This window comes from Sturnira hondurensis, unplaced genomic scaffold, assembly GCF_014824575.4.
Source record: "Sturnira hondurensis isolate 20B ecotype Veracruz unplaced genomic scaffold, ASM1482457v3 Scaffold0011291, whole genome shotgun sequence".
NCBI lineage: Eukaryota > Metazoa > Chordata > Mammalia > Chiroptera > Phyllostomidae > Sturnira > Sturnira hondurensis.
Window position 1 is genome coordinate 162,293 of NW_028083922.1, and position 15,961 is coordinate 178,253.

The 15,961-nt window shown below is 33.6% G+C and overlaps 2 protein-coding genes across 2 annotated transcripts in view; both read right to left on the reverse strand.

Annotated features, from left to right (window-relative positions):
* GRIK2 (glutamate ionotropic receptor kainate type subunit 2) overlaps positions 1-15,961 on the reverse strand; it is a 589,700-nt gene that overhangs the window by 18,279 nt on the left and 555,460 nt on the right. The window contains exon 15 of the mRNA XM_037059704.1: positions 10,600-10,825. Within this exon, the coding sequence (XP_036915599.1) occupies positions 10,600-10,825 (226 nt within the window). The remainder of the gene's footprint in view (positions 1-10,599; positions 10,826-15,961) is intronic.
* Positions 7,345-9,480, reverse strand: LOC118996352 (peptidyl-prolyl cis-trans isomerase A-like; the record flags this gene model as incomplete). Its single annotated transcript, XM_037059705.1, has 2 exons — positions 7,345-7,778; positions 9,459-9,480. Coding segments are annotated over 2 exons (456 nt in total), but the record flags the coding sequence as incomplete, so codon positions are not given.

Sequence of the window (15,961 nt, forward strand, 5' to 3'; positions counted from 1 at the left end):
ATATTTCCAAAATGGGATTCCCCTCATACTCTTCTCTTTATGGGAAGTATACATCTGTGTCTCATTTAAAAGATTCCTTGGCCAGATAAGAATACTCCACAATAATTATATCTCTGGCAAATTCTCTTTTACATTAGTGAAATATAGACTTTCATCTGTCCATTAAATGAATAAAAGAAAAGCATTAAAAAACTTGTTAGAAATTGTTAAACTTATGTTTGAAGGAAGGATTTTTTCCTTCACATCTATTAATGTTTGCATTAGTTACTGTATTTTAACCTTAATTTGAAAAGCACTGCCTTATATAACAATAATTAATTACTACTGTTGCTACACCAGTTGTCTCTGTGAAAAAAATATTTTGTCCCTTGTTAGATCGCTCTGGTCCTTGCCTAGATACATTTCTCCTTGTCTTTGAATTTACACATTATTAAAGCTCATCAAGTTGAATTTTAAATATGTTCTTTAACATTTATGGTTTATATGCTTCATGAAACACCAGCTCATAAGAATTCACATCACACAGATCACCTTAAGGCAGGTCATCACACCTGGCTTTGAAGTCTCTTTACAAGATACTTTAGGGGACAAGAGTTATAAAAGTTACTTAAATATATTTGTATATGCAGATAGATGAAACCAATTATTTGGGGGGCGGAAGTATACAACCTTTGATTTTCCTAATAGCACCCAAAGAAATCCTTTAAATATATTGCTAAAATTTTATGTAAGTTTTGCTATTTTGCATAATGACAAATCCTCTCTGTCAACTTTCTAGAAGGCCTTACTTTTCTTTGTTTTATATTTTGTAACAATTCATGTAATAACGATAGTACATGCTGTGTATGACAGAATCATATAACATCTCCATAGTTGCTTTCTTTGGGTTTGGGAAGGTATTTCTGTGAAGTAAACTAGTCATAATTTTAGGTTTCTTCCAATTTTTCACACTTCAAGATATTGTGCACTTTCTAAAATATGGCAATTTACATGTCTTGTGGGAGTGATTATACCATATTCACTAAGCATAGAGTACTCCAAGGACTTGCCTCAAAGAACTTCAAAAATTCTTTAGTTATTTCTCTTCTTTCAAGGAATTGAGTCTGATCATGTTTCTAACACATACACCCAAAACTTAAAGCCCTTAAATTTTGGCTTAAGACCAGGTCACCTGTCAGTTATAGGCAATTGATCATCCATTACTCACCTTATTTCATCTGGTACCTAGAACATTGCCTACCACACAGTAACCATTCAAACAAATGTCTTTATAAATTAAATATTGCATTAATTATAATATATCAATCATGAAATAACCAAAATATGCCAAGTTAAAACTTCTGACATGGGGCTCCTTCTCACGTTCTTACTAAATTCAGTAGACTAAAAAGGGTCCCTAAGCAGACTTGGATGACACTTCTACTACTGACCATCTGTAACAAATTAGGTGGACAAGTAAGTTTATAAAGTCTTTGTCATATTTGCATTTTGATCAATAGCCAGGAATTTCCTTTGGCCTGCGCCTTCCCGTGTAAAAGACCTGCTACCACAAAAGGCCCGAGAGCATCTGCTGACTGTGCTGAAGTTTACGAAACGGCTCCCTGGTTCCTACGCTGGTTCTGGATGCGCTAAATGTACAACAAATTTTGGGTGCTTTTAGAGTTCTTATTATTACTGTTTTTTTCATTATAAAATTTTAAAATAAAGTTGAAACCAGACTACCAGGTTCTCTCTTAGAACCTTTTCCACAGGAGAAGATGGGTTTTATTCTCTCTCAGGATACTTTCTCCCACATATTTGTTTTCAAAAAATGCTAAGAAAAATTTCTCTACATTTCGGATTCAATCTTCCATATTTCTATGTCCAGGTTTATGTTTTATTCAATCAATAATTCTGTTAAATAATACCAAACATTGTTGTTCTTTCCTTCATAGAACTTACCTCAATTTGTGACTAAAAAAATAATTTCTGTGATTATTTATTTAAAGCTCATTTACTCTGAGTGACTATGACTTCTATAAGAGTTGGGGTTATTTCTGTTTTCTTAGTATAACACCCATCACACAGTAAGAACACAATATTTGTTGAATGAGTGCATGCATAAGTAAAATATTTTAATTACCTAATAAGTAGCTATGCATACTTGCAACTTTGTCTTCAGTCATTTTTATGAATCCAACCACTATCTAAGACTTTACTTCATCTTTACCTACTAATTATACTATATTGATATTTATTTCAAATGAATCATTTAATATATGATCATTCAATCAACTTAATATACAACTCATGAGACACGTTTCAGATTTCCTACTACAAATCAGCTATACTAGTGTAGAATAATTGTCACCACCACTGCTTGTATTTTCTTTTGAAAGCATCTCATTGAAAGCCTTCAATCTGTAGGAGTATAAGAAATTCATGAGTGAGAATCATAAGAATAAAAGAAAAGCAATCTCATCTTGAAAACAAATTATCGGCTCTTAACATTCCAATCACAGAATGGTAAATGGCAGATAAAAGTGTTCCATTCTAAATGAGACCTAGTAATCTGTCCACACTGGAAATCTATGAAAGTCATTTTCTTGCCTAAGATTTTGTAGCAATATCCTAAAGCTATAGAATAAGGTCCCAATAACTGTACCCAAGACCCCTTGGACACTGAGAGAGAACTACTATGTGTACATAAATCATCTGACTACAGAGGCCACACAGTCTACGCAACATACTAAGACAATGCATAAATCTCTGTAATTTAGTACTTACACAATTTGCCTCTATGCTCTGATTCATTTTTTCTAATAAGTGTTATTCACTGATCTTACTTAGTTCTGCTAACTAAAGGATCAGAGTCTGACATATTTAATCTGGCAAACTAATCTATAATAGAATTTGAACCCATGACCTTGGACTAATCAGCTTCAGATCGATTCTAAATGAATTCAATGAGCCAATGTTTTCATATAAAGTCTATCAGAACTCTGTTTTCATGAGAATTATCCATTTATGCACGGTTTGTTACCATTTGGTCAGCATTTACAATATTAATGAAGGCTGCTCACACTGATGCTCATAATTCATCAAATTCTCTCTGGAAGCTTCCTAGATTCTAACATACCATGTCAGCTGATGATGTCTGTGGAACAGGCATAGCTTACTGAGACTCATCTGTTTTCAGTGACATGAAATCTGGACTTTAATAAATATGCCAGGAATGTACAGCTCTATGGGCAAAATTTGACTTTTTCTGTTTATTTTGGACTCTGAAAATCATCTGATCTCAATTTAGCCTTCAAAATTACTTCACTAATGTTAAAATTTTGCTACTTGTGCAATGAAAAAATATAATGCATTTTAATAGAAAGTTTGACCTGCAGAAAGATGAATAATTTGCATCAATTTTTGTGCACTATGTTCAACTAATGAAGATAAATGTATTCATTCATGTCAGTAAAACTAAAGAACTGAAAGCCAGCAATTTTGTGCATCTATAATGATAAATATTACAGTACTTATTGTAACATGAATCGGGAATTCTAGGAGTGGATTGTGAGCAAAATGAGAAACACATAATTCTCATACTGGTTTCTATTTTCATAAGCACTGTCATATGCTTTAAACAAACAATATGTCTCCTCTAGTTCCAATTCTATGTCTTTAACCTCATCAAATAGCAAAAAAAAAATTACTGAGATATCATACATTTAACATTAGAAAATAGAAGTTAAAAAAGAAATTTGACATTGTTTACATGTCAAATGGTATACTTCTACAGTAAAGAGTAAGTGGTACAAACTATTGACATCTTTTTTTACTTTAGGTTTATTATGTATAAAGGTATCATTATGAGATGAAAGTTCTCGACTACTACTATTATGTATTTCTTAATGTAAAATATGGTATAAACATTTATAAAAGTAACATTAAATTCTAATTATGAAATAATATATCTTAATATTTATAATTAATAAATATTACAGACACAAATGTATATAACAATTTTGTGTGTGATAAAACTGTCTTTAAATTAAACAGTATTTAAAACTTTATAAATATATTTAATTTACATTGCCAATTTACATTCTTTTTGTATCACATATTTCAGCAGTTCTATGACTATAATATAATTTGAATTTTGCTCACAGAAATTATTATTCACTGAATGTTTGAAACTTACTATTGATTAAACACCACGAGTAAAATGGGAATAAATGAGATTATAGAAAATGTAGCATCATCGACAATAGGCAGAAACATGAGCACAATTCCCTCAATTCCCTTCTCAGCTGACAAAATTCACACACATTATCAAAGTTGTGAGGAACTAACAAATGAATAAAGTGGACAACTAGCTTATTGTTAGAACAGAAATAGTTTTAATGAGACACTTTAGTCCCTTTACAATAGTTCTACCAAATTGAACACAGCAAAGCAAAATAACACCAACTGTCCTAATGGATTTTTTTCTAGACTGCTGCTTTCCTACGGCTCATGGACTGCTGAGTCTGCCTAGTCCTCAAAGAGCAATATGCACTCAACATTGGAAAGAGAGAGGCCAAGAAGGGTTTTGGCATGGGCAGTCAGACGGGAGGCAGTGTAGATGAAAAGGATTTAAGTAGAAATGCTCCCTCTTCTGATAAGGTGATTATCACCTACGGTGAATGAAAAGGCAAGATTGCAACGGATCACGCATTTTAAATATCCCTTAATGAAAATTGCTGTGATTTTATTTTTTGGCTTTACCTCCTTTAGCATTGTTTTTTTCTTTTTCTCTTAATTCTTTTGAATGAAATAGGAAATTCAGTTAACTTATTGTGAGTAAGGACACCTACAAATTCAAATATCTACCATACAGTAAATATCACATTATAATAACATTGCTGCAGTCAGGAAAATTATGAAAGAGATTTAATGTCACCCCAAGCTTAATTAAAGAAGCTTATGCTTATTTAGCATTTACCTGCACATCATTTTGATTGTTCCACTAAGGAACTTTTGTGTAAAGAGAGCTTCCCCTAATTAAATAGCATATATCTGAGTCATTCAGCAGTTTTACAAAACACTGGTCAGTAATCATCCCATTCAGCATGATGAATGGTGATGGCCGGCCCCTAGATGAATCACACAGGAGGAGACTTAGCATACTAAGAAGAAGCATGAATGTTTAGGAAATAATATGTATAATTTAAAAATATTTCTTATTTCCTACTCCAAAAGACATAGTATTTTCTATTTTAACCTCCTGTGCTGAGTTAACTGCATATGCCTTCTTGACAATATCTAAAAATATGAACAATAACATAGGCAGAACAAGTTCTCTTTAATCATATTTATAATATTAGCATGACTGAAATTTTCATTATAGATTATGGTACCTGCAGGCAAAAAGAAAATCCTGGAGAATTTCAGGAACTGATCTAAATTTCCAGAGACTGAGCCCTTATTCTTCCTCTTCATTGCTGTTCAGTTACAGGTGTCCGGTCTCTTTCCCCATTGCTCTCTCCCACCCTGCCTGGCCCCTCCAAGCCCACAGTCAATCCCCTATTGTTCCTCCTGCCCCTGAGTCCTCGATTTATGTTCCATGGCTTGCCCTTTCCCCTTCTTTCCCCTGGTATCCCCTCCCCCTTCCCCTCTGGTCACTAAGTTTGTTCTTTATGCCCAAGTCACTGAGTCTATTTTGCTCATTTTTGAATGTATTTGTGTTATTAACTCTTGCAGGAAAAAGATCAAGAGCCTCCAATAAGATTTTTTCACACTTAAGTGTATTATTTTTGTTTAGTTTTGTATTATGATTAACCAAATTTTAAAATTAAGTAAATATACCATGTTATACATAATCTTCAATATACTTGATTAATAAATAATGCTTTAGAAGAGCTAATTAACTAGTTGAGAACTGCAGACAATGATAGTTGAAAATTTTGGTAAGTCAGAATCTCCTTCCAGTACTAGAATTGCATACCATTCTGTTTATTAGTGGCTAAACAAATAGAAATCACTCATGAAGCCATATTGCTATCAGAGATAGGACAGAGCCTGAAATCTTTTTTACAGAATGAATGTATCTAAGGGAGTGAAGTGTAAAATTCTCCTTCCTAGGTTATACTTCTTTGATGAAGTTCTATGAGACTTACAATTCACTAATAATGCACTGAGTCCAATGCAGTTTTAATTTTATGCCATATTATGAAATAATAAAATATAATTCCTAAAATTAAGAACTTAATGTTATTAGGTCAAAGAGAAAAAAGTTATCTGAACAAGAGAAACAAAAAATATATTGCAATACCTGTAGGAGAGTGATTTGTATATCTATTCCTTTAAATTTAAGTTATAGTGTTCAATTTTATCTCATTCAGAATTGGTATAAAAACAAAATGCATGTTAAATGTGCTAAATGACATTTTAATAATAATGTTACATCTTAATAAATGTAAATTAACTATTATTTGACAGTGATTATAAAGAAGAATGCTCTAAAATATTCCTTCTCATCTATACATTTCCGAAGTAACAGTGTTATTCAGATGTTTTGAATTTTTATTAGCATGCACCAATAACCTTACATTAGAATTACAAGAATGTCCTTATGAAAATTAGTAATCTATCACTATGCTATTGTCTACTCTTCAAAAATTAACTTTAATGAAAACATTAATATATTACACTGTTATACCACACTAATCTACATACTACAAAGAAATAATTCCACTCAGATATAAGTTTCTGACTGGAATTATTGATTTCTATAAGTTTCTCATGGAAGTGGTCTTGCTAATATCAGTAAATGTTTTGTGAAATAACTCATATTTCTTCAACAGGGCAAGGATTGATCAACTAGATAAGCTGAACAGATAAAAGGAAAAGGATCTTTATCTTAAAGCTTATAGTTTAATTTGTTGTGTTCTTCCATATCTACATTTATTAGAGAAAATAGAAATCCCAAAATGTTGTCCTCAGTATTTTTCTCAATTTAAAAAGTTATATTAAGATATATTTTACATACCTATTAAATTTTTAATTGTTTTATATTTTCCCAATAAACCAATACCTTTTACTAAACATGGCTAAGGGCAGGGAGAGCGCAAAGATTGCTCCAGGTATAGTTTTAATGAACTAAAATAGCTTCTTTACAACCAATTCAACCATTGTCTTTCCTTTTGTTGTTGTTGTATTGTTTACTTTTTAGTTCATTATCATAAACTTAACTTTGCAGTCCAGCTACACTTGGAAGGGATAAGGAAAGATTACACAGCACCCCAAGCAGATGTGGGTAAAGGGGTGCTCTTGTGAGCTGCAGAAGGAATGGTCTGGAGGTTAAGATAAAAACACAAGTCAAATTTATTAGACTTGTCCACAGTCAGTAACAGTGATCTTGCTGGTCTTGCCATCCCTAGACCCATAGCTATTCATGGCTGTCACAACATCCATGCCATCTTTCACTTGGCCAAAGACCCCATGCTTGCCATCCAACCATTCAGCTTTGGCAGTGCAGATGAAAACTCGGGAACTGTTTGTATCGGTTCCAGCATTTGCCAAGGACAAGATGCCAGGACCTGTATGTCTCAGGATGAAAATCTCATCATCAAATTTCTCCTCACAGATGGACTTGCCACTGGTGCCACTGTGGTATGTGAAGTCACCACCCTGGCACATAACTCCCAGAATAATTCTGGGACAGCAGAAACCATGATAACCAAATCCTTTCTCCCCAGTGCTCAGAGAAGGAAAGTTTTCTGCTCTCTTTGTAACTTTGTCTGCAAACAGCTCAAAGGAAAAGCAGCCCAAGAGCTCTTTTCTTTTTTAAAAAATTGTTTTTATATATCAAATATATCAGTGGGTCTTTGAGATTTTTATAATACACTATTTTGATTTATCTTTACCAAGCACTTCCTCAAACCAAGACAATGATTCAGACACTCCTGGTACATTGATACACTGTATTTACAAAACAAACAAGCAAACAAAAACCTCCAGTTGGTACAGCTACTGTGGAAAACAGTATGGAATTTCTTCAGAAAACTAAACATGGAACTGCCTTTTGACCTGAAATTCCACTGCTGGGATTATACCTTAAGAATCCTGAAACACCAGTTCAAAGGAACCTATGTGCCCCAATGTTCATAGCAGCACAATTTACAATAGTAAAGTGCTGGAAACAACTTAAGTGTTTATTAGTAAATGGGTGGATCAAAAAACTGTGGTATATTTACACAATGCAATTCTATGCAGCAGAGAGAAAGAAGGAGCTCCTACCCTTCACAACAGCATAGATGGATCTGGAGAGCATTATGCTAAATGAAATAAACTAGGAGGTGAAAGATAAATATCATATGATCTCACCTATAAGTGGAACTTAAACAACAAAACAAATAAGCAAGCAAAACAGAACCACAGGCATGGAAATAAAACACAAAGTGACAATGAGCAGAAGGGAGGGGGGAAGAGGATAACAGGGAATGAAGGGGAAAGGTTGTAAGGAACATGTATAAAGGACCCATGGACCAAGATGACGGGGGAGGGGGAGGATTGAATGTAGCAGGTGGAGGTGGGTAGGGGAGGGGAGAGCAATAGGAGGGAAATTTGGACAACTGTAATTGAACAACAATAAAAAAATTTAAAAAATAAAATCAATAAACATATCCTTGGGTAAGAATTAAAAAATTTTTAAACCCTCAAGTTTAAAATTTTACATTAAGTAAAAGTCAAAATCATTTATTTGAAAATTTGGGAATTATGAGTGTTACAATGTAACCATCATTACTGAAAAATATCTGATATACTCCAAAGTCCTTATATATCCTCCACCAGTCTTACTCAAATCTCACTACCCTGGATAACTCAAGTTTGTTTAATGAGGGCATCACATTTAATAATGTAAGATGCCCAGCTCTAAAAGTTATTTCTTTCTGTTTATAAATCTTGCTACCCCATCATATTTATCCCTGTAGAATTCATCTGTTAAGCAAATAACTACTCTGGGCCCAAAAAGTGCAGGCACTGTTGCCATATGGGCTTCCACCAACAAAACACAAACATTTCTGCCCTCATCCAGGAAATGTAAAACAGTAGAAGATGGTAAAAATATATGGAAACCTCACTCCTTTCAAACAACACTGAAAAATGCATTTATCTGCTCCTGCCATTTCCAAATGAAAATGTAAGTTAATGGGAGTCTGGAAGCCTAACAAATCACTTCTTTCACCTCGCATAAATGTTTAAGAGTATGCCTGATTTTTCAAATTTGTTGTAAGATATCAGTTAGCCATCTTTCCCATACAGATTCTAGCTCAGTTTTAAACTAAATGCAGGTATTTTATCAGTCATACTATTTGAAAAATCCTATTTACTTAACAATTTAATAGACCTTAGATTTTCTGAATATAACCCCCTCATTTTACTAATTAAAAATAATATCCTGCCCTGGCTGGCGTAGCTCAGTGGATTGAGCACGGGCCTGTGAAGCAAAGGATCATGGTTCAATGCCCAGTCAGGGCACATGTCTGGGTTGCAGGCCAGTTCCCAGTGGGGGACACATGAGAGGCAACCACACATTGATATTTCTCTCTCTCTCTCCTTCCCATCCCCTCTCTCTGAAAATAAATAAATAAAATTAAAAAAATAATATCCAGAGGCCATGAATTTCAAGTGACATATCCAAGATCCTGTTAAGTGACAAGGCTAAATGTAGAATATCAGTATGCAGAGCGCATGCTGATACTTTCTAATAGTTCATTTTCAGTCCCCTTTCTAAAATACAAGTTTGCTTATATAACTATTCATAAAATGAGTGCAACCATGCTTGAAGAATTAGCAAAGTTGCTCATCACAAATTTTAAACAGAATTTAGATGATACAAAAATTCATGAAGTTGTTGGGTTCATCATGTAATTTTTCCTAAGGGAAAGAACCATAGCTGATCTAACTACGAGAATGCCGCTCTTTTGAGCACTCCATCAACCCAAAACTAGGGCAATAAACCCAAGCTGTACTAGAAATATAAGTTTAACACACATTAAAATGATGTGCTCCTGAAGGTATGATTTTGAAAACACAATCATTTTTATACGTTTATATTAAAAGTAATTAAAAACTTCTGTGTCAAATATTCTCGCTATGTTAGAATCGCAAATTATAGCAGAAATAGTCTGCTGTATGTATCTTCTCTTACATAAAACAAACAAAATAAATATTCAACTAAACCATTTGTGGCTCATTATTTTAATTAACTTTCTAAGCCAAAGACTCTTCAGATAAATCACGAATCTGAAAAAAATGTTGCAAAAGCTTCATTTCATCCATAAAACATTTTAAATGTCAGTTTGAGACGGTTCTTTAGGGAGATCTCATGAAATTTTTCAGCACTGATTCAGTAAAAACGTCTACTGACCATTGTGGTAGAAATCAAATTTTCTTTCATTGCGTACACATTTAGATGCAGATGCCTAAATTGTTTCCCTGATTTTCTACTGTCACAGAATGTAGCAAGATGCATTTGTTAAAAACAAACTTTGTGATGGCACACGGAGGCACTGCTCACCCCCTTCTCACAGCAAGGAAGATTAATGAGCAAAGAACAAGTGGCTGACATAAACGTACCCATGGGGGTGCCAACGCCATAACCTTTGGAGTCTATAAGGCCACCGATCTGCGTCAGGTTGCAATTCCGCTGAGTAACAAATTCAATGGTTGTTGACTCCATTAGGAAAGCATAATCGGAGGTGAGGACTCGCTGGATTCCTTCTTCATTGCTTTTGACGAGCACTGACTGTCTCCGGCTGCTCATAAAGGCCCACATTTTGTCATACGTGGAGATTTTTGATTTCTGGGGAAAAATAAGATACATAAGATAATCTTTAGTTTCCACATGATCTGCAATACTAAGATGGAATTGAATGTGTTTAGTTTACCCATACTACTTTAACTAAATTATTAATAGTAACATCTGAACAGAAAATCAAAATCTGTTTTAAAAAGTTTCTCATAGCAGCCCTGGCTGGTGTAGCTCAGTCGATTGAGCATAGGCCTGTGAAGCAGGGGGTCACCAGTTCGATTCCCAATCAGGGCACATGGCTGGGTTGCAGGCCAGGTCCCCGGTGGGGGATACATGAGAGGCAACCGCACATTGATGTTTCTCTCCCACTCTTTCTCCTTCCCTTCTCCTCTCTCTAAAAATAAATAAATATTTTTAAAAACTTTCTCATAGCAATCCCTTATATGTGATTGTTTCCAGCTATAGTGCAGGTTTACCTAACAAATGTATGAAAAATGTCTTGATGTTCAAGAATGCATGAGTAGTAAATCATAGAAGGCAATAAAAAGGAAAATAAACAAGATTGATAAGCAGACTCTTTTGTGCTTAGATCTCACAGGAATATTTGATGTGTATAATTTCATTTCTCAACATTACAGTAACATTAATTTGATAGGGACAAACACTGGACACCAACTGACCCTGTTAAACTTCAGGAGGTTATTATTCCCAGTTTAGTTGACTATAAGCCTGATGTCATGGTAATCTCCAAGGACACACCAAGGTTGAAGAGATGAAAGAAATTCATTACAAATAATGATGTTACAAATAAGAATAATTACATTTTCACTAAGGCGCAGCCAGCCTCCTGACATCAGGAATTCTGTCATTCTGGCCTACTATCTAACTAAAGAGTTCCAGACCAATAAAATCGAACAGTTTTTATATCCAACTGAAAATTTTCAGTGGGGCTTTCCTAGGCTTTCATTACAAAGGGAAAAATAGGTTTGATTCAGAAGGCACTGGTACAACATAAACATGAAAAAGATTAGTAGTATCTGCTTATGGAAATATCATTTGTGAAACCCTTACTATAGTTTAATTCTTATATAAATACAAAATACTGCTAAAGCTGTAAGCACAAGACAGATATTCATCATACTGGTTACAGGGTTATAAAAAGCTAAAACAAACAAACTGTTTTCAAACAAATAAAAATGCATCTTTTCACAGCTTAAAGATGCTTTAGTCCTATATTTGCCAGGTCATAAATGTGATAGTACCACAACTTCTACTAAAAGGCAGGTGCATAACAATATTTAGAAACATCCTTGCACTGTTTCAAAGAAAAATAAGAAGGGAAACCCTAAATTTACCAGGGAAAAATAAAGGTACGTGGGTGCTATATAAAAACGAGTGCAGGGCTAAGCACTAGGGCTCAGAGCAGGGAGACATGCAAATCTTCGCTCTCCAGTGAAGCTAAAACACACTAAAGGCCAAGGGCTCAAAGTTTAAAAGAAAGCAGCTAAAACACCTTGCATAAGATTATCAGGATTACAAATGTGGGCTGCTGTTGTGACAGGTCAATTGCTTTCAAGTAAAATACTAAAATGCTGGTAATAAATAAGGAAAACAAAGGGGGTATGTATGTTTATAATGAAATTCTGTTTGGAATAATTAAGACCAATAGTGAGATTTTCATAGACTCATTGGGTTATCCAAATCAGTAACATAATAAGGATAGTTAGAGCAAGTTCACATCCTTTCAAAGGTAAGAGTTTCCTCCTAATATTTTGGAATAGGTGAGGACTAAATAACAATAAAGTAAAAATTATATTTTACCTAGAGATTAAAATCATTTTATATGCAAATTAAAATTGCACACTGTCTTTAGTGAAATTGGTCACTGATAATACACAAACATAAGTCAATAAAAGATGGCACTACAAGTTTATCTGATCAAAACTGCACAGTTATCACTTAAAATTTTTAAATGTAGTATTTTTTGTGGAAAATAACAATGCAATACCACAACATGTGTGGCCAAAACCAAGCAGAGAGTAAGAAAGTGAACAGAAAGTTTGGGGTTTTTTTTTACCCTCAATGGCCACAGATCACCTAAATTCTCTAATTTGCCTCAGGGGCAAGTACATTAGCAATCATTGTCTTCCATTTAAATTTGACCAGCTCAATTTTTGCTTTGACAGGGCCAAGCCGCTCTTTTATTTAGATTTATTTACTTATGTTTCTTGACTTACTCTGATATAATGTTTGACACATGCTTGGAACAATTCTAGATATTGACCAGAGTCCAGGTATTGCAAATAGTTAATACGCAAGGACATCATGGATATTTGCCTTCATCATGGGAGCAGTGGGAAGCCGAGGCAGGTATGAAGCAGATTTGAGGATGCAATCACATTGCACTGTGAGGCCACTAAGGCTGTTATGTGAAGAATGGATCAGCTGTGGCAATGGCAGATAGCTTGAAGCGCATAGCAGCAGTCTAGGTAAGAAACAGTACATCTACTAGGAAAGCGGTGTTGGAGATAGAAAGAGATCTAAGAATGCAAGGTGTGTGTGTGTGTGTAATGAATTTTATTTGGTTATTATTGGAATATGGAAAGTAATGTAGAGATTTATGTCAATTCTCTGCTTTCTGAGTAAATTTGAGGGTCACAGAGAAAGAGAAAAAGCAGAAAGATCAAATATTTGGAAGGAAAGATTATCTCTAGTAAGTTAGCAACACCTAAGAAACATCTAAATGGACCTGTCATGTAAGTTTGGAGTTCAGTGGAAAGTTCAAGACTGAAAATATAGATTTTAGAAGATTAAAAGGAAGATTATAGAAGATTAAGGAAGAAAATCTGAAAGTTGTGGTGCTTCAGAAATCAAGGCAAGAGAATATTCAGTGAGGAGGTTGGCATCTGTAGTGATTTGCCAAAAAAAAAAAATGCATTACAATAAGTGAATAATGTCTTCGGGTTTAGCAACAGAGAATTCCTTGGTTCTTTTAGCAAAGGCTAATTTAATGGAGTGAAGGACTTAGCAGTAATACTGAAATAGATTAAGAACAAGAAAAGTAAAATGGAATCAGGCTATGCCCCTCCCACCAAAAATAATCAGAGAGTTAGGTCACTGAAAAAGAGGAGATACAGGGAAACACATTGGCTTAAGTAGGATTTTCAAGGATTGAAGCAATTTGAGCATTTTTAAATGCCAGTGGGGAGAGTTTTCCAAAAAAAATAAAAAGAGAGATTTAGTATGCCAAGAGAAAAAAAGAACAATCAATAAAGTCTCCAATAAGGTGATCCCAAGTACAATAAAAAAAGGATTTGTTTTAAATAAGTCCCTTTAACATTTAATAAAATAATCATAAAAAAGGATTTAAAATATAGCAATTGGATTGACCTCTGACTTCAAACTATTTGTATTGAACACATATAGAATTATATTTTAAAATCTATTGTGTAAGGAATAAGAGAATAAGAATCCTCAACTAGTTTTATTTGTAATAAAACAGGAAATTATTGAATGTTTTTAAAGTAAAATAGACTATAGGATCTCTAAGGTTAAAACTGATGGAACTGTACAACTTAACAATTTGGAGTCTAAATGCATTTAATGTCAAGAAGGAGGTAAATAAAAATACAATTAATCATATATGAGTATGTTGAGTATGATATTATATGTAAACCTAGAAGGAAGAACATCAAGTCATGACATGAATTAAAGTTTGTAGGGGAAGATAGGGACATACTGAGAGAGTCACCTGTTGTATGTTATGCTCAGTCTGCTGTACTATGGTTCCTTTCACCCAATGAAGCAGCTACTGATCATTGTTAAGGAGTGTGATAAATCAACAATGACTAAGCTGCTGAGCTAAATTTGGAGTCTTTAAAGGACCTCTGATCACAGTGACAGAGAATTGAGGACTGATATAGCAGAACACCAGGAATGACTAAGAATTTGGAACACAGCTTGGCCCTATGCATTGCTGCTGCCAAACTGACTTAAAAAAAAGGGGGGGTGGTTTCCAGAAGAAATGTACTGCTTAAAAGATATATGAAAAATCAAAGTCAGGTAATAAGCTAAATGTGAAATAATATAAATCTCTGTGAGGAGATGATTGAGATAATGACAAATTACAGCCTAACAGAGAAGGTGCTTGGATAGAGTGTAGCCAAGTTAAAAAAAAATTAAATTAGTGGGGGAACACTAGAAAGAACATCTTGTTTTACTTAATTTCACAGATGAGAAAACTAAGGCTGGCTACCTGATAAGAAAAAAATTACCAGTGAAGGTCAATTTGTAAAGAGAAAAATGTTGATAGGACTTATGACATCATGATTTTATAGAAGAATTTTACTTATATAACAAAATAACTTATTTGGAAAAATATAAAGCATTTGTAATACTTATTCTTACAGTTACACTGTACATAATAATTGAAATAACATAAAGCAAAAAAATTAAATGACATCTTAGAGGTTTTGCTTGAAATGCATATGAAAATCAAAACAAGAGAAAAGGCATATTTAAAAATGACTGAATGAAGTCATCTTATTTTGTCATGCAACTTAATCCTGCCACATGCAGTACTAGAATCATTTTCTTCCTCTTCTTTCCTTCTTTTTTTGTCTCACATTAAAGAGAATTTTCTTTCTGTGTAGTATCAAATGGATTTAGAATGTTAATGTTTAGCAATGTTTACTTTATCAAAATGCTGAGGCTTGTAAGCTGATTTGATTTTTGCTACATCAGCACAAAATAAATAAAAGCAGTTCTTAAGGCAATGTCTTTTTATAATACTGGTTTTCCTGGAATAGGGAACATCAAGGAAAGAATTTTAAAAGAAGATTCTTCTCAGGAATAAACTTACAAAGAATAAGAAACACAATTTTTTAAAAATTCAGAGATGACAAATGATTTTGTGTTTTATAAAGAACATTCAGTGTAAATACCTAAATATTTGAAACATACAATTAATGATTTAAAGCTTAAGGATATACTACCATCTTTAGTTTTGGGCTGAACTCTAAATTAATTTTACAACCTGAAATTATTTGGATTTTTGCAGATCTCAAATAAGTAATGGTTTTAGGCAGTAGTTATTCCCAGACATTTTAGAGATTTTTCAGAATTTGTAAGATATTACTTTAAGGATAATGTTTCAAAATTTTGTTTCTATCCCATCTGAAAAGTTAT